The following is an 18,012-nucleotide window of genomic DNA, read 5'->3' on the forward strand; positions in this document are numbered from 1 at the left end:
GTGCCGCCACTTTGGAAGACAGTCTGACAGTTCCTCAAACGGTTAAACACAGAGTTACCATATGACCCAGTAATTCCACTCCTAGGTTTATACCCAAGAGAAATGAAAACATTTAGTCCACACAAGGACTTGTCTGTGAATGTTCATAGCAGCATTATTTTGTATTATTATTGTATAATAATACAAAAGTGGAAAACCTAAACATGCATCAACTGAAGAATGATAAAATATGGTATATCCTTACAATAAAATATTGTTAGAAAATAAAACCAATGAAGTACTGACACATGCTGCGATGTGGATAAACCAGAGAAACAGGAAGCTAAGTCACACGAAACCCATCACAAAGACCACATATTCTGTGATTCCATTTACATGAAATGGCCAGAAAAGGCAAATCCACAGAGATAGAAAGTAGATTAGTAGTTGCCAGGGGCTGGGGGTGAGGGAGAGAGACCACCAACAGGTAGTAGTTTAAGACGTGAAGAAAATGCTCTAAAATTAATTGTGATTGTGCTTGCACAACTCTGTGAATATAATGGTAAAAATCATTTAATTGTACACTTAAATAGGTAAATCTTTTGTGAATTATAAAATTTATAAAAAATATCACCCCATTTAATTCCTTTTTATTATCTTCTCTGCATTCCTTCAGAATTTACAAACAGAACAAGGTCAGAAGAGACAAAAAGAACTATAAAGAAGAGAGAATCAAAATGTTATTTCCTACCCTTCAGATGCTCTGAACAAGGGGTCTGTGGTCCCATCTTACCTGCGTCAATGGCACACGGGTAATGGTATCGGAAGGAGCAGCCTTTGTTGTAGCAGCCCAAGGTGGCGCCTGCCTCCTGGCAGTGGGAACATTTCTGAAAGCAAGGAAGAAGTCAGGCGTGTCAGCATCCCAACCTCACCCCTCTCCCCCAGGCCTTCCCCAGACCCCATGGGTCAGACCTCAGCGCATGTCTCTGCGGTTACAGGAGTCTGGCAGCAGGACAGGCTGTCAATTTCTAACCACCACTCACTGACCACACCATGCAAGGGATCCAGCAGTAATGTTTTAGGCCAGGCCTTACAAATGTTCACAAATAAATGAAACAACAAGACACAGGCGCCCAGCCCTGCCTTTGGTGTGCCCGTTGTCCACCCGCCTGCGAGCCTGCCTGTCCTCTCTTCAGTCCTCACCACTATGGTGAACTGCCTACAGATCTTGCCCATCTATTTCTGTTGTGGAAGTCTGGGGTAGGAGAAGAGGGTACGATAGTAGAGTTATATATAAACCTTTTAGAATTAAAAGTGGAATTTCGTTTCTAGTTTTTATTTTCGTAAGATTTTATTTTTATTCTGCTTATCCCAAATGCCCAATACAAGTATATTTCTCTTTTCAGAAAATATGGGCTCCTGTGTGCAAACGGTATTTTTACACACAAATCCTATTTTAAAGGCACTAGGAAACCTGCCATGAATTTCTGGCTGAGACATTATTCTGTAATTGAGATGCTCCTCCTTCTTCGGTCAGGTTTTCGTAAAGTGGGGCACATCTCTATCATGTGATGCAGCTGCTATGAGCGCTCAGTCCTGTGTCCTGTCAACAATAATCGTACTTGGAAAAACCACACTGGCCCTACTGAGGAAAGATGCAGACCCTTCTGGTGGCCGAGGACACACAGCTAAGGCTACCTGAATGATACAGACACTTGTTCCTGATTCTAGGGAAAATAAAGGTGCGCCATAAGCAGTTACACTTGTGGAAAATGGCTCCCCAACATATACTGCACCCTTCCTGGGGCAAAGCGACCAAAGGGCACTCTTCCCTCTTTTCTCTGTTGCCTGGGATGTCAGCCTATCAGGGTCTGTGTGGCTTGCAGGCCTGCAGCAGTCAGGAATGCCTCACCTAATGAAGTGAAGCCCACCTGGACGGTGCCATGGAATGAACACCTCCAACTCACAGCAGCAGGAGCAGGATGACAGGGAGCTGGATCAAGCTTCCCTAATGCTGATGCTGATGGAAAACCACACAGATGCCACCAACAGCAAAGCCCAACGCTCACCCTGAATAACGCGTCAGGCATCACCCGAATGATGCGGCTCATTTGGTCCTCCTAACTACCCTGCAACATCCCCACTCTACAAATGAGGTTCCTAAAGCACCGTAAGGGGAAGTAACCTGCTCCAGGTCAGAGCTGATCCCAGCTGACCACGCCTGGCATCCTCCAGAGGCAAATGCAGCAGGAACGGGGCTGTAAGACAGCCCTAGAAGACCAACATTCTTCTGGGTGCTGACAACCGGTAAATGTTTATCATGTGCCCTCACACCCTTGCCAAGAAACAAAAGACTACTTGGCCCAGAGTAAACCAAGGACAGTTGGCAGCTTCTCGGGCAGCCCTAGACTTTATCTGCTTTTATCAGTGCCACAGGGCACCTTCAGTACAAAGGTCTCACCATCAACCAGAGGGAATGAACATGGTTAATTTCTCAGTGGTCACCCATATCCATTCCCATTACACCCCTTCCTCCTAAAGGAGCCTCGAACGGTCAGCCATCCAGAGGACTCATGCTCCACGCCCTCCCCACACCCCTGGGGGGTGAATCTCAGTGGTGGCCATTTAGGAATGGGTGTGTCAAGCATTTCTGGTAATGAAGTCTGCAGGGAAAGGGACTTCTGGGAAAGTTTTGCACCCTTAACAAGGACACAAGACAGAAAGGCAGGAACAGGCCATCTTCTCGCTCGACCTCTGTGAGAAGGGGATGGTGAGATCTGTAGCAACCATCTTGTCACCACAAGGGGACAGCTCTGAAGACAGAGCCCAACCTGCTGAGGGCTGCAGAGTGACAGGATGGAGAGAACCTGGATTTCTGTGACATGATTAGCACTAAAGTAACCAACCCCGGGACCATCCCATCTCCAGACTTGTTAAGGGGGAGGACACTTTTCTTAAAAAAAAAAAAAAAATCACTTTTTAGTTTAATTCTGTAACTTGCAGTCAAAATATCCTGATTGATACAGAAAGGGAACTAGTACTTGAGGCCCTGCTGTATAAGGTTAAGGATGTGGGCTCTGGAACCTAAATAACTCCCTGGTAAGTGATTCTACCACTGACCATCTTTGTGTTGTTCTTGGCCAAAGTCTTAAACTTTGTTTCTTCAAGCTGCAAACGTAGACCTGGTAATACAATCTACCTCACAGAGATATTGTGAGGGTTCAATGTGTTAATCCAGGCTTACAACAGTGGCTGGATCAAAAATGCTCCGTAAATGTGACCCAAGATGACCATGCGCCAGACACACGACACAGACTGACAAACAGCCACCTGTGGAGCAGCCCTGTCATCACCCTCGGATCCGAACACTGTCCATTTCCTTCCTACCTCAACACACACCCCTCTGCCCCCGGCAGGGCTTCTCAAAGCTTCTTGCCCTGAACCAGCCCACAGGCCCCATTTTTCTCATAAAGAAAGCAAACCCATCCCTCACCAGGAAATCACATCAATAAAATGATGCATGCTTCTTTCAATTAAAAAAGCACAATTAACTTACTATATTACTTCCAGAGGAGAAAGACCCTGCATGACCTATTAGGTAGGGCCTTAGAGAAAGGACCTTAAAGAGTTTAGGTCAGTGGTTCTCAAAGTGTGATCCCTGGACCAGCAGCATCAGCATCAGCATCAGCTGGGAACTTGTTCGAAATGCAAATTTTGGGATTCTGGGAAGACTGTAGAGTAGTAGCACTGGGAATCTGTCCCCACACCTGGAAAATAACTGCACTGGCAGAATCTGTCTGATGTAATTGCTCTGGAGCTCTGGAGTCTGTTGAAGACCTGCAACTTCCAGGGGAGATGTGGATGGTGAACAGCAGTTAATTCTGCCCATCTCCCACTCCCAGCCAAGTGGCAGGCAACCTAACTATACATGTTAAGGAACTACGAAAAGAAGAACAAACTAAACCCAAAGCTAGCAGAAGGAAGGAAATAATAAGGATTAGAACAAAAATAAATGAAACAGAGAACAGACAGAGAATAGTAGAGAAAAACCCAAGCGGGGACATTACTATTGATTCTACAGAAATAAAAAGGATTATAAGAGAGTACTATGAGCAACTGTACACTAGCAAATTGGATAATCTAGATGAAATGCACAAATTTCCAGTAACACAAAACCTACCAAGATTAACTCACAAAGAAATAAAGATTTGAATAGATCTATAATTAGTACGGAGATTGAATCAGTAGTCAAAAACCTCCTGAAAAAGAAAAGCCTTGGACCCGATGATGGCTTCACTGGTAAATTCTACCAAACATTTAAGAATGAACTAGTACCAGTCCTTGGGAAACTTTTCCCAAAAATTGAAGAGAAGGGGACATTTTCAAAATCATTCTACTGAGGCCAGCATCACCCGATACCAAAGCCGGAAAATGGTGCGTGCGCACACACACAGACACACACATACACAGACACAAAAACCCTACAGACCAATGTCCTTTATGAACAGTGATGCAAAAATCCCCAACAAAACACTAGCAAACAGAATCCAACAGCACATTAAAAGGGTTAAACACCATGACCAGGTGGGATTCACTCCTGGAATGCAAGGATGGTACAACACACAGAAATCAATGTAATACGTTACGTCAACAGCATGAGGGAAATAACTACATGCATGACCACTTCATTATATGCAGAAAAAACATTTGACAAAATTTAACACCTTTTATGATAAAAACACTCAACAAACTAGGAATAGAAGGAAACAAAAGACGTATATGAAAAACTGAGAAGGAGGGCTTCCCTGGTGGCGCAGTGGTTGAGAGTCCGCCTGCTGATGCAGGGGACACGGGTTCGTGCCCCGATCCCGGAAGATCCCACATGCCGCGGAGCGGCTGGGCCCGCGAGCCATGGCCGCGGAGCCTGTGTGTCCGGAGCCTGTGCTCCGCAACGGGAGAGGCCACAGCAGTGAGAGGCCCGCGTACAGCAAAAAAAAAAAAAAAAAAAAAAAAAAAAAAAACAAAAAACTGAGAAGGATTATCATACTCAATGGTAAAAGACAAGTGGTGTTTCTTTTAAGATGAGGAACAAACAAGGACACTTGCTTTCACCACTTCTATTCACCATAGCACTGGAAATTCTAGCCATAACAATTAAGAAAGAAAAAGAAATAAAAGGGGTCCAAACTGGAAAGAAAAAGGTAAAATTATCTGTTTGAAGATATGATCTTACATGTAGAAAACCCTAGAGATCACAAAACAACAAAAAACAAAAATCCTGCTAGAACTAATAAATGAATTCAGCAAAGTAGCAGGATACAAAGTCAACACAGAAAAATCAGTTGCATTTCTGTACATGAACAATGAACAATCTGAAAAGGAAGTTACAACAACAATTTGATTCTCAATAGCATCAAAAAGAATAAAATACTTAGGAATTAACTAAGGAAATGAAAGACTTGTACAATGAAAACTACAAAACATTGCTGAAAGAAATTAAAGAAGACATGAATAAATGGCAACACATCCCATGCTCATGGATTAGAAAACTTAGTGTTATTAAAATGTGTACAAAGTGATCTACAGGGTGACCTACAGAGTCAATGCAATCTATCAAATCCCAACGACGTTTTTTGCAAAAATAGAAAAACCTATCCTAAAATGTATATGGAATCTTTTTTATTGTTGTTGTTGTGCCACACAGCTTGCAGGATCTTAGTTCCCCAACTAGGGATTGAACCCGGGCCCTTGGCAGTAAAAGCACAGAGTCCTAACCTCTGGACCGGCAGGTAATTCCCATGTGGAATATTAAGGTAACCTGAATAGCCAAAACAATCTTGAAAAAGAACAATGCCAGAGGACCCATACTTCTGACTTCAAAGCTTACTACAAAGCTGCAGTAGTCAACAGTGTAGCACTGACATAAAAACAGAGATATAGACCAATGGAAGAGAACAGAGAGCCCAGAAACAAACCCTTCCATATATGGTTAAATGATGTTTGAAAAGGGTGCCAAGATCATCCAATGGGGAAAGGACGGTCTTTTCAACAAATGATGCAGGGAAAACTGGATATCCACATGCAAAAGAATGAAGCTGGACCCTTACCTAACAGCATATATAAAAATCAACTAACAAAGGATCAAGGACCTAAATGTAAGACCTAAAACAATAAAACTCTTAGAAGAAAACATGAAACAAAAGTTTCATGACATTGGATTTGGCAATGATTTTTTGGTTATGACACCAAAGGCCCACATAACAAAAAGTAGACAAATTGGACTTCGTGAAAGTTTTAAAATGTTGTGCATCAAAATACACTAGCAACAGAGTAAAAAGATAACATACAGGATGGGAGAAACTATTTGAAAATCAGATATCTGATAAGGGATTAATATCCAGACTATATAGAGAACTCCTAAAACTTCACCAAATAACAACAACAACAAAAAAAAAACCCCAACCAAAACAAAAAACCCAACCCATTTCAACAATGGGCAAAGGACTTGAATAGACACTTCTTCAAAGGAGATATACAAATGGCCAATAAACAAAGGAAAAAAAGCTCAACATCACTCATCATTAGGGAAATGCAAGTCAAAACCAAAATGAGATACCACTTCACACCCATTAAAATAACTACTATCAAACAGAAAAGCACAGTGCTGAAACGGGAACACTTGGGCACTATTGGTGGGAATGTAAAATGGTACAAACACTATGGAAAACAGTATGGTCGTTCTTCAAAAAATTAAAAATAGAATTATCATATAATCCAGCAAGTCCACTTTTGCATATATATCCCACCAACATGAAAGCAGAGTATGAAAAATATTTGTACACCCATGTTCACAGCAGCATTATTCACAATAGCTAATATGTGGAAGCAACTCAAGTGTCCATCGATGGATGAATGGCTAAGCGAAATATGGTATATGCATACAATGGAATATTTTTCACTCTTAAAAAGGAAGGAAATTCTGACACATGCTACAACCTTGAGGACACTGTGCTAAGTGAAATAAGCTAGTCAGCAAAAAACAAATACTATATGACTCAACTTATATGAGGTATCTAGAATAATTTAATCATAGTATAATGGTGGTTGCCATGGTATGGAGGGAGGAGAAAGTGTGGAGTCTTATTTAATGGGTATAGAGTTTCAGTTTTTTTTTTAAACCTGCACACAGATTTTTTTTAAATTAACTTATTTAATTTATTTATTTTTGGCTGCGTTGGGTCTTCATCGCTGTGCGCGGGCTTTCTCTAGTTGCGGCGCGAGGGCTTCTCATTGTGGTGGCTTCTCTTGTTGCAGAGCACAGGCTCTAGGCATGTGGGCTTCAGTAGTTGTAGCACACGGACTCAGCAGTTGTGGCTCCCGGGCTCTAGAGTGCAGGCTCAGTAGTTGTGGCGCACGGGCTTAGTTGCTCTGCGGCATGTGGGATCTTCCCGGACCAGGGCTGGAACCTGTGTCCCCTGCATTGGCAGGCGGATTCTTAACCACTGTGACACTAGGGAAGCCCTAGAGTTTCAGTTTTACAAGGTGAAAACAGTTATAGGGACGTATGGTGGTGATGGTTACACAACAATGTGAAGGTATTTAATACCACTATGTACTTAAAAACGATGTATTGGGTTGGCAAAAAAGTGCCTTCAGTTTTTAAGTAAAAATAAAAGACACATTTTTCATTTTCACCAAGAACTTTATCGAACAACATATGCATCCTTTTGTTCCACTATCTTCTGCCATTTTTCAGGCAACTTTGTAATTCCATCTTCCCAAAACTTTTTATCTTTTTGAGCAAAGAACTGTTCCAGGTGCCTTTTACAGTCTTCCAGGGAACTGAAATTTTTTCCATTTAGAGTATTTTGTAAAGACGGAAATAAATGGAAATCCGAAGGTGCAATATCTGGTGAAAACAGTGGATGAATCAGAACTTCCCAGCCAAGCTGTAACAGTTTTTTGCCTAGTCAGCAAAGAAATATGCGGTCTTGCGCTATCCTGATGGAAGATTATGCATTTTCTGTTGACTAATTCCGGATGCTTTTCGTAGAGTGCACTTTCAGTTGGTCTAATTAGGAGCAGTACTTGTTGGAATTAATTGTTTGGTTTTCCGGCAGGAGCTCATAATAGAGGACTCCCTTCCAATCCCACCACATGCAACTTCTTTGGTGTGGTTGGTGGTGGTTCATTTCGCTGGCCCCACGATCTCTTCCATTCCACATTATTGTACAGTATCTACTTTTCATCGCCTGTCACAATTTGTTTTAAAAATAGAATGTTTTCATTACATTTAAATAGAAAATCGCATGCGGAAATATGGTCAAGAAGGTTTTTTTCGCTTAACTTATGTGGAACCCAAACATCAAAGCAATTAACATAATCAAGCTGGTGCAAATGATTTTCAATGCTTGATTTGGATATTTTGAGTATGTTGGCTATCTCCCGCATGGTATAACATTGATTGTTCTCAGTTAAAGTCTCAATTTGATTGCTATCAACTTCAACTGGTCTACCTGACCATGGAGCATCATCCAGTGAGAAATCTCCAGCACAAAGCTTTGCAAACCATTTTTGACACGTTTGATCAGTCACAGCACCCTCTCCATATACTGAACAGATCTTTTGTTGCGTTTCAGTTGGGTTTTTACCTTTCTTGAAATAACAAAGCATAATACGCCAAAAATGTTGCTTTTTCCTTCCATCTTCAATATTAAAATGGCTACACAAAACTTCACCAATTTTGATGTCATTTTTTAAATGCATGCTGATGCAACAGCTGTCACAATACAATCTAACAAAATTGTTTCGAATGAAGTTAAAGACAACCAAGCGCTACTAGAGCCATCTTACAGAAACAAACAAACCTTCTGGCTAACCTAATACTTAAAAATGGTTAAACCTACAGCTACTAACATCATACTCAATGGTGAAAAGCTGAAAGCATTTCCTCTAAGATCAGGAACAAGACAAGGATGTCCACTCTTGCCACTTTTATTCAACATAGTTTTGGAAGTCCTAGCCACAGCAATCAAAGAAGAAAAAGAAACAGAAGGAATCCAAACTGGAAAAGTAAAACTGTCACTGTTTGCAGATGATATACTATACATAGAAAATCTAAAGACGCTAACAGAAAACTACGAGAGCTCATCAATGAATTCAGTAAAGCTGCAGGACACAAAATTAATACACAGAAATCTACTGCATTTCTATACATTGACAACAAAAGATCAGAAAGAGAAATTAAGGAAACAATCTCATTTATCATCTCATCAAAAAGAATAAAATAGGGAATTCCCTGGCGGTCCAGTGGTTAGGACACCACGCTTCCACCTCAGGGGCATGGGTTTGATCCCTGGTCAAGGAACTATAAGATCTCACATGCTGCATGGCACAGCCAAACAAAAAGAACAAGAACAAAATACCTAGGAAAAAGCCTACCTAAGGAGGCAAAAGACCTGTACTCTGAGAACTGTAAGATGCTTATGAAAGAAACTGAAGATGACACAAACAGATGGTAAGATATACTGCTTTCTCAGATTGGAAGAATCAATATTGCTAAAATGACTATACTACCCAAGTCAGCCTACAGAGTCAATGCAATCCCTATCCAATTACCAATGGCATTTTACACAAAACTAGAACAAAAAAAGTTTTAATTTGTATGGAAACACAAATAGCCTGAACAGCCAAAGCAATCTTGAGAAAGAAAAATGGAGCTGGAGGAATCAGGCTCCCTGATTTCAGACTATACTACAAAGCTACAGTAATCAGAACAGTACTGTACTGCACCAAAAACAGACATATAGATCAATGGAATAGGATAGAAAGCCCAGAAATAAACCCATGCACCTATGGCCAATTAATCTACGACAAAGAAGGCAAGAATATAGAATGGAAAAAAGACAGTCTCTTCAGTAAGTGGTGCTGGGAAAACTGGACAGCTACATGTAAAAGAATGAAATTAGAACATTCTCTAACACCATATACAAGAATAAACTCAAACTGGATTAAAGACCTATATGTAAGACTGGATACTATAAAACTACACTAGAGGAAAACACAGGCAGAACACTCTTTGACATAAATCGCAACAGTATCTTTTTGGATCTGTCTCCTAGAGTAATGGAAATAAAAACAAAAATAAACAAATGGGACCAAATTAAACTTAAAAGCTTTTACACAGCAAAGGAGACCATAAACAAAATGAAAAGACAACCTACAGAATGGGAGAAAATATTTGCGAACAATGTGACTGACAAGGGATTTCCAAAATATACAAACAGCTCATACAGCTCAATATCAAAAAAACAAACAACCCAATCAAAAAATGGGCAGAAGATCTAAATAGACATTTCTCCAAAGAAGACATATAGATGGTCAACAGGCACACGAAAAGATGCTCAACATCATTATTAGAGAAATGCAAATCAAAACTGCACTGAGGTACCACCCCACTCTGGCCAGAATGGCCATCATAAAAAAGTCTACAAATAATAAATGCTGGAGAGGGTGTGGAGAAAAAAGAACCCTCTTGCACTGCTGGTGGGAATATATATTGATACAGTCACTATGGAGAACAGTATGGAGGTTCCTTAAAAAACTAAAAACAGAGTTACCATATGATCCTGCAATCCCACTCCTGGGCATATATATGGAGAAAACTATAGTTCAAAAAGATACATGCACCCCAATATTCACTGCAGCACTATTTACAATAGCCAAGACATGGAAACAACCTAAAGGCTCATCAACAGATGACTTGATAAAGATGTGGTATGTATACACAATGGAATATTCTCAGGCACAGAAAAGAATGAAATAATGCCATTTGCAGCAACATGGACGGACCTAGAGATTACCACACAAAGTGAAGTGAACCAGACAGAGACAGACAAATATCATATGATATCGCTTATATGTGGCATCTTAAAAAAAAAAAAAGAAAAGGAAGATAAAAGTGAACTTATTTCCAAAACTTACAGTTACCAAAGGGGGAAGGGGGGGTGGGGAGGGATAAAAAAGGACATTGGGATTAACATATACACATACTATATACAAAATAGATAAACAACGAGGATCTACTGTATAGCACAGGGAACTATACTCAATATTTTGTAATAATCTATAAGGGAAAAAATCTGGAAAAGAATATATATATATATATATATATATATATATATGTACAACTGAATCACTGTGCTGTACACCTGAAACTAACATGATATTGTAAATCAATTATACTTCAATAAAAAACAAAAAAAAAGTTAAGATGGTAAATTTTATGTTAAGTGTATTTCAGCACAATAAAAGAATTTAAAAGATAAAGAAATCCAAATTCTCAAGCCCCATGTCAATGTGCAACAAATCTCCAGGCAATTCTGATGCTCCAATACAGTTTGAGAACCACTGGTCCCATTTCAACTCCCCAACTTTTTTTTTTTTTTTTTTTTTTTTTTTTCCGTACGCGGGCCTCTCACTGTTGTGGCCTCTCCCGTTGCGGAGCACAGGCTCCGGATGCGCAGGCTCAGCGGCCATGGCTCACGGGCCCAGCCGCTCCGCGGCATATGGGATCCTCCCAGACCGGGGCACGAACCCGTATCCCCTGCATCGGCAGGCGGACTCTCAACCACTGCGCCACCAGGGAGGCCCTCAACTCCCCAACTTTTAAAAATTAATTTTATTTTGGCTGCACTGGTTCTTCATTGTGGCGTGCGGGCTTCTCTAGTGCAGTGTGCGGGCTTAGTTGCGGTACATGGGATCTTAGTTCCCCAACCAGTCATCGAACCCTGGCCCCCTGCATTGGGAGTGCGGAGACTTAACCACTGGACCACCAGGGAAGTCCCGTCAACTCCCCAACTTTTTAGATGAGGAAAACAAAGACCCAGAGAGATGCTATGACTGGCTGAGTTAGGGTTTCAGAATTCCTGGGAGCCATTTAGTGCTTTCGCCACTATACTTCTGTCCCCGGCAGACTAATGTAGACAGTGGGGCATGATAGGCAGAACTGACTCCCAAAGATGTCAAAGATGTCCAACCTCATCCTCAAAATCTTTGCCTCACAGCAATGGGACTGTGCAGATGGGGAGGGTAAGCTGGATTATCCAGGTGGCCCCAATCTAATCACACGGTTCCATAAAGTAAAGAACCTCTCCCAGAAGTATCAGAGCTGCAGGCTTTAGGGAGATGTAATAATGAAAGCAGGGTCAGAGAGATGCAACACTGCTGGATTTGAAGATGGAGGAAGAGGCCATGAGCCAAGAATGTGGGCAGCCTTTAGAAGCTGGAAAAGACAAGAAAAATTCTTCCCTAGAGCCTCCAGAAAGGAACACAGCCCTGCTGATGCCTTAATCTGAACTGTAAGATAACAAGTGTGTGTTTTCAGCCACTGAGTTTGTGGTAATATGTTACAGCAGTGATAGAAATCTAGTAAGTGGGGATTTCCTGAGAATCTCACAGTAAGAGAAGCGACCGTTCATTTTTGTGTTACATCCCTCAGTGTAACAAGTTTCTCCCTCATGGAAACCCCCACAATTTCACTCACTCTTTTTATTAGGCATCAGACTTGTCTGGCATCAGATCAGTGACACTGGAACTGGAAGAGACACTGGGTCTGTCTTCAACACCTTTTTTTTTTCTGGTTCAAAAAGAGGCTAGAAGCAAGGTGACCTGCTGAAGATCCCATAACTAGAAGTACCAGAACTTAGAACTAAAGCCTTTTTTCTTCTGAACACCAAGGTTCAACCATTCTTTATACCACACTGTGCTGCCTTCTAGTCCCCTTCATTTACTCAACTATCCAACATTTGAAAAGTACTTCCTACATGCCAGGTGCCAAAGACAATATAAAAACTTATCTGTATAATAGCTTCTGTTTCTATTCGCCCCTTCTATCCTAAAATCAATACCCAGGGCAGTACCATTTCCAACTGGATTTTTTGTTCTTTAGTTTTTACCTGAAGAAACTATGTATACTACCACTCTCCCATAGTGCAAATAATTTAATAAAGTCAGTGTACAGCTAAATGTCCTTTGTTTTTTCTTTTTTTTTCCCCTCTTGCGGCACGCGGGCCTCTCACTGCTGCGGCCTCTCCCGCCACGGAGCACAGGCTCCGGACGCGCAGGCTCAGCGGCCATGGCCCACGGGCCCAGCCGCTCCGCGGCATGTGGGATCCTCCAGGATCGGGGCACGAACCTGTGCCCCCCCACCATCGGCAGGCGGACTCCCAACCACTGCGCCGCCAGGGAAGCCCCATGTCCTTTGTTTTTGACACCACTGTTGTTACAAGTTTAATGATATTCATCTCCAGGAGAGATAAGTCCACACAATACTGTTCCCCACACAAGTGAGACACACAGTGGGACTTTTCAATCATGGTTTCTAAATCAAAGTACTTTTTACAACAAGCAACGGTCCAATCATCTCAACCGTGAATCTTTCGTTTATTTAGGGGGGAATAAAAGTTATTTTTAAGCAACTGTGCATTTCTTGATACTGTAGATCTTGGGAAATACTGGAGGTGGCAAATTGCTGGTGCCGAATCACCTAAAAGTAGTTTAGTTCATATCCAAAGGAAGCTCTGAGGGAGAATTTTGCATGCCTCTTCATTTACAGAAATGTCTTTCCTATGAGATGTAACCGCGACCTGAATAGTCGCTCTGCTTAACGAGCATCTCTGAGCAGCCTCAGTGCACTGAAGCATTTGGGTCAGGGTATTGTTAGTGTTGATGATCATCAGTTCCGTTAGAGCTTTAAAGATCACAGACGTTGCCACTACTGTGCCCAAGATGGCTTTTAGCCAGCATTGCACACACTTCTGCTCGTGCTTACGGTATTAACTTTTTCATGTCTGTCCACCCTCCACGCCCCCCCCCCAAAAAAAACTGCGAGACTCATTCTTGTATCCTCAGGGCCCGGCACACTGTAGGAACTGTAAATGTGGGCTGATGGAATGAACGCGATGCCTGACACACTTGAGAACGTGGAGGTAACTAACGAGAATACTCTTCAACATGAGTTACAAAGCTGGTGCCAGTAGATCGTGGAACATGTGGAACAAGGTATGTGTTAAGTTTTGGCCACCAGCAAGATCTTCCTTTTCCTTTTAATTACGCCTTCCATATCTAGGACAGAAGCCTCTGCCGCCCGAGCAGTCTACTCCAGCCACGTGGCAGCGACACAGCCTACCTGTAAAGAGCTGCCCTCTTTACAGGTAGAGCTGCCCTGGGAGCAGCTTTCTTTGAGGCAACTCTGCACCCTGTCAATTTTCTTTCAAGAGCACTTCAAGGTGTTGGCCAAAGCAATACATATAAAACCCTCTATGTTTTGGGTTCTTGCTTCCTTAGAGTTTGATAATCTCTTTATGTCCCCTGAAAGCTCATGAGACCAGCTGGAAAGTTCTGCTGCTGTTTGCCATTCTCAAGACCTGGAAGAAGGGACTGGCACCGGCCTCTGGAGGCCACACCACAGCCCAGAGCACCACTAAGGCTTCAGAGCCCCCCTCAGGGGGGAGAGACACCCAGTCCTTCCCCATCCATTTACTCAGTGCTACGAGAGGTATATATTTTAAAGTAGCATCTATGTCCCATAGTTGTTCCAGCAAAACCATTAAATCTTAAAAAATTATGATGATACTAGTTTAAATACCATCAGTCATGTCAGCAGCATTCACTGGCTAACGGCTAACTGTGCCTTAAGACAAAAGCTCCCCGTCTGACCGGCTTTTCAGAATAAACATGGATGGTCTAATGTAAATACTACACTCGTGTGAAGCAGCACAGGGGCCAACGGAAAGAGAACCTGAGGGTGTCAGCTCTTGCATGAAAGCCAAAAAAGTCACATCAATTTTACCATCTGCAAAATGGGGCTAACAATACAGCTGACCCTTGAACAACTCAGGTTTGAACTGCCGGGTCTTATACGTGGATGTTTTTCAACAGTAAACACTACAGTAGTACACAGTCCGTGGTTGGTTGAATAGGCAAAAGTGGAGGAACCGAGGGTATGGAGAGCTATCAGTTATACTCGGATTAATCCCCGTGCTGTTCAAGGGTCAACTTTGTTTTCCTTCCTCATAAAGTTGTTCGAAATAAGTGTGAGAGTGTTTTATAAACTAGAAAGTTACATAATTGTTAGGACTTAACATGTCTTTTTTTTTTTTTTTTTTGGCCACACAGTGCGGGATGCAGAATCTTAGGTCCATGACCAGGGATCAAACCCGTGCCCCCCTGCAGTGTAAGCACAGAGAGTCTTAACCATTGGACTGTCAGGGAAGTCCCTATTATGTGTCATATTTTTGGCAGTTACTGATGTCAAAATTAGAAAACACATACCAAGTAGATTCTATTAAATTAAGACAAAGTAAGTTTAAAAATTGTTTTTTTGGAACTAATTTTTTCCTTTAGAATACTGCCTGAAACAAGCAAACCCTGGGTGGTCCTGAGCATCTGCTGTCAGTCTTTTTGTAATTTGAGTTGCTGTGTGTGTTTCAACAGTATTTCACCTCTGAGGGTGTGTATGGACAGCTCTTGGCCAAATCTCTGAACACTGCATCTCTTAGCTACTATTCACTATTACTTTCATTTTATTTCCCCTCCTAATTCTGTCCTTGAACAATACAGATTAATGGGAAGTATTTTTAATGTTTTGTGAAGCACTTTTGCATTGGAAGGAAAGGTTTTAAATAAACAAGGAGGGGCTTCCCCGGTGGCACAGTGGTTAAGAATCTGCCTGCCAATGCAGGGGACACGGGGTTTGAGCCCTGGTCTGGGAAGATCCCACATGCCGCGGAGCAACTAAGCCCGTGTGACACAACTACTGAGCCTGTGCTCCAGAGCCCGTGAACCACAACTACTGAAGCCCACACGCCTAGAGCCCGTGCTCCGCAACAAGAGAAGCCACGGCAATGAGAAGCCCGCACACCGCAATGAAGAGTAGCCCCCGCTCTCTGCAACTAGAGAAAGCCTGCACACAGCAACAAAGACCCAACACAGCCAAAAATAAATAAGTAAAATAAATAATAATAAAATTTAACAAACAAGGAATAAAGCAATCAAGTACAAATTAAACACTAGCAGGAGGTCAAAAGTGTCCAAAGCTGAGCAAAACCAGAATGAGGAAAAGGGCCCTGTGGGCTGGCCTGCTGTGCTCTGTAGGTACTGCCCCCTGCCTGTTGTATGACGCTGACTCAGGCTGTCTGCACCAGTGTCACCTGCCACGTGCTCCTAGCCACAGTTCTCCCAGCCTGTCCCCACCCTTGTTATGCAACCCCTCACTCACGTCAGGATAATCTACAATAATTTCCACCTCTGCTTCTGGATCCCTCACGATGAGGGGCCGAGACCCAGCTGGTGGTTCTGATCCTCACAACACACCCAGAGCCTAGTGGCTCATCTTCTCTGCCTCCAGGATAGAGTCATCTGCTTCCCCTCAAAACCAGGAGAGAAAACACACATGCACAACTTTCTTTAATCCAACTGTCATCTTTTAGATATAAAAATCTGGGATAAAATTACTCATTTAGATTCCCATTTTCCTCCCATAAAAACCCCAGTCAAAAAGCGGTTCTGCTGCTGACCCTGAAAAATATTAGCTTCTTTGAGAAAGCTTTTCAAACCACATTATAAACATATAAAAAATGTCTTTGTGGCTCAGTGGGAGTTGAGGGGTGACTGGCCCTGGAAGTGGAACAAAACGCATGACAGCATGACCAAGGTCAAAATCTAAGTGCGGCTGTTCTGGCAGCGTCTCCCAGTTACATCCCTGGCCTCTGTTTTGATCCACGAGGAAAGCCTGTTCCCTGAATTCCCTTCCTACTGTCTTTGTACTTGCAGATGGGTTTACACTGAAGTTTTGATGCTTTGAATTAGGCTACAAGGTTTGGGATTAAAGGACTTTTTTCTTCATTAACAATATCCTTTCTTGTTTTTCTGTACTTCGTTTGCCAAACAGAGGAGGCCAGAATTTACCCACAACCTTGAGCACACGAAGAATACATTTAGAGTGCACGTGCCTTTTTTACAATGGATTTGTTCACTTTACCATTCAGCAAACAAATAATGAAAACTTATTAGGTCTAAGATGCAGCTGGGGAAGGATGTCTTTTCTCTAGAAGATTCTATCACATCTCTTTTTTTGTTGTTGCTATTTTACACATCTGGACTTTCACATGTTAGGTGCACTAGAAGTAAGGCATCTGTTGTGCCTCCATCAGAGGTGAAGGTGAGTAACCACTGGCTAACAGTAAAAAGCCAGGCTGGTGCTTCTTTACAGAATCACGAAATACAAGTTATTCTACTGAAAAGAAAGGATTTTGACTTCCTAATGAGCTGTTCTTGGGACTTTTAATTTGCCTTATTAACACGTCAATTCTGAGTCTACAGCACAGAACCGCAAAGTTGAGAAAATGGAAACATGGGCTAGAAGAAAATTAATAAGAACCCAATTAGTTTGGTCTGTGTCGGCTCAAGTTTTCTCTATTCCTTATCTTTCCCTCTAATATCCTGCTTTCTCTCAAGGTTGTAAGAGACCATATGATCAAAGTGCCTTTGATTCTCGGTGGTCTTTGCCTTGATATTTAAGTTTTCTTAAATGGTATCAACTTCAGAAACGTAATCATCTTTCCTTCTTATTCATTCAACAAATTTTACCTGCCTATGTGCCAGGCAAGGGGGCTGAACTGAAGATCAAAAGTCTGCCATTGGGGAACTTATGGAATGGTTTGTAGGTAAGACACCAAAATTGTGATGTGTTAAGAGGTAAATAGTACTTTAGAGCTTAGAGGTAGTATCCCTGACCTAGTGAGGCAGGTCAGGAAAGCATTCAGATGTCAGGGCAGAAGGAACAAACTGCCTTGTAGGAACAAGCACTCAGGGTGTGGAGAGCTGACACAGTGGCGCAGGATTCTGAAGGCGCAGAGAGCTGGTGAGCAGGAATGTGGGGTCAAAGGTGGCCTGTTGTTGGGTGAGGCATGTCACAGAAGAGTTTGGGTACGGGGGTTTGGGGGTGGAAGTGCATACAAGAGGCTGCACTTA

At 42.2% G+C, this 18,012-nt stretch overlaps 1 protein-coding gene across 4 annotated transcripts in view; it reads right to left on the reverse strand.

Moving 5' to 3' along the window:
* The window catches only part of TCF20 (transcription factor 20), a 97,097-nt gene that overhangs the window by 14,432 nt on the left and 64,653 nt on the right, over nt 1-18,012 (reverse strand). For 2 of the 4 annotated variants that reach the window (XM_082636591.1, XM_082636594.1), the window contains exon 3: nt 773-866. The exons of the other annotated variants lie outside the window; for them this stretch is intronic. In XM_082636591.1, the coding sequence (XP_082492717.1) occupies nt 773-866 (94 nt within the window). The remainder of the gene's footprint in view (nt 1-772; nt 867-18,012) is intronic. 4 annotated transcript variants of the gene reach the window in all.

This window comes from Mesoplodon mirus (genome assembly GCF_964341445.2).
Source record: "Mesoplodon mirus genome assembly, chromosome: 11".
NCBI classification, from domain to species: Eukaryota; Metazoa; Chordata; class Mammalia; order Artiodactyla; family Ziphiidae; genus Mesoplodon; species Mesoplodon mirus.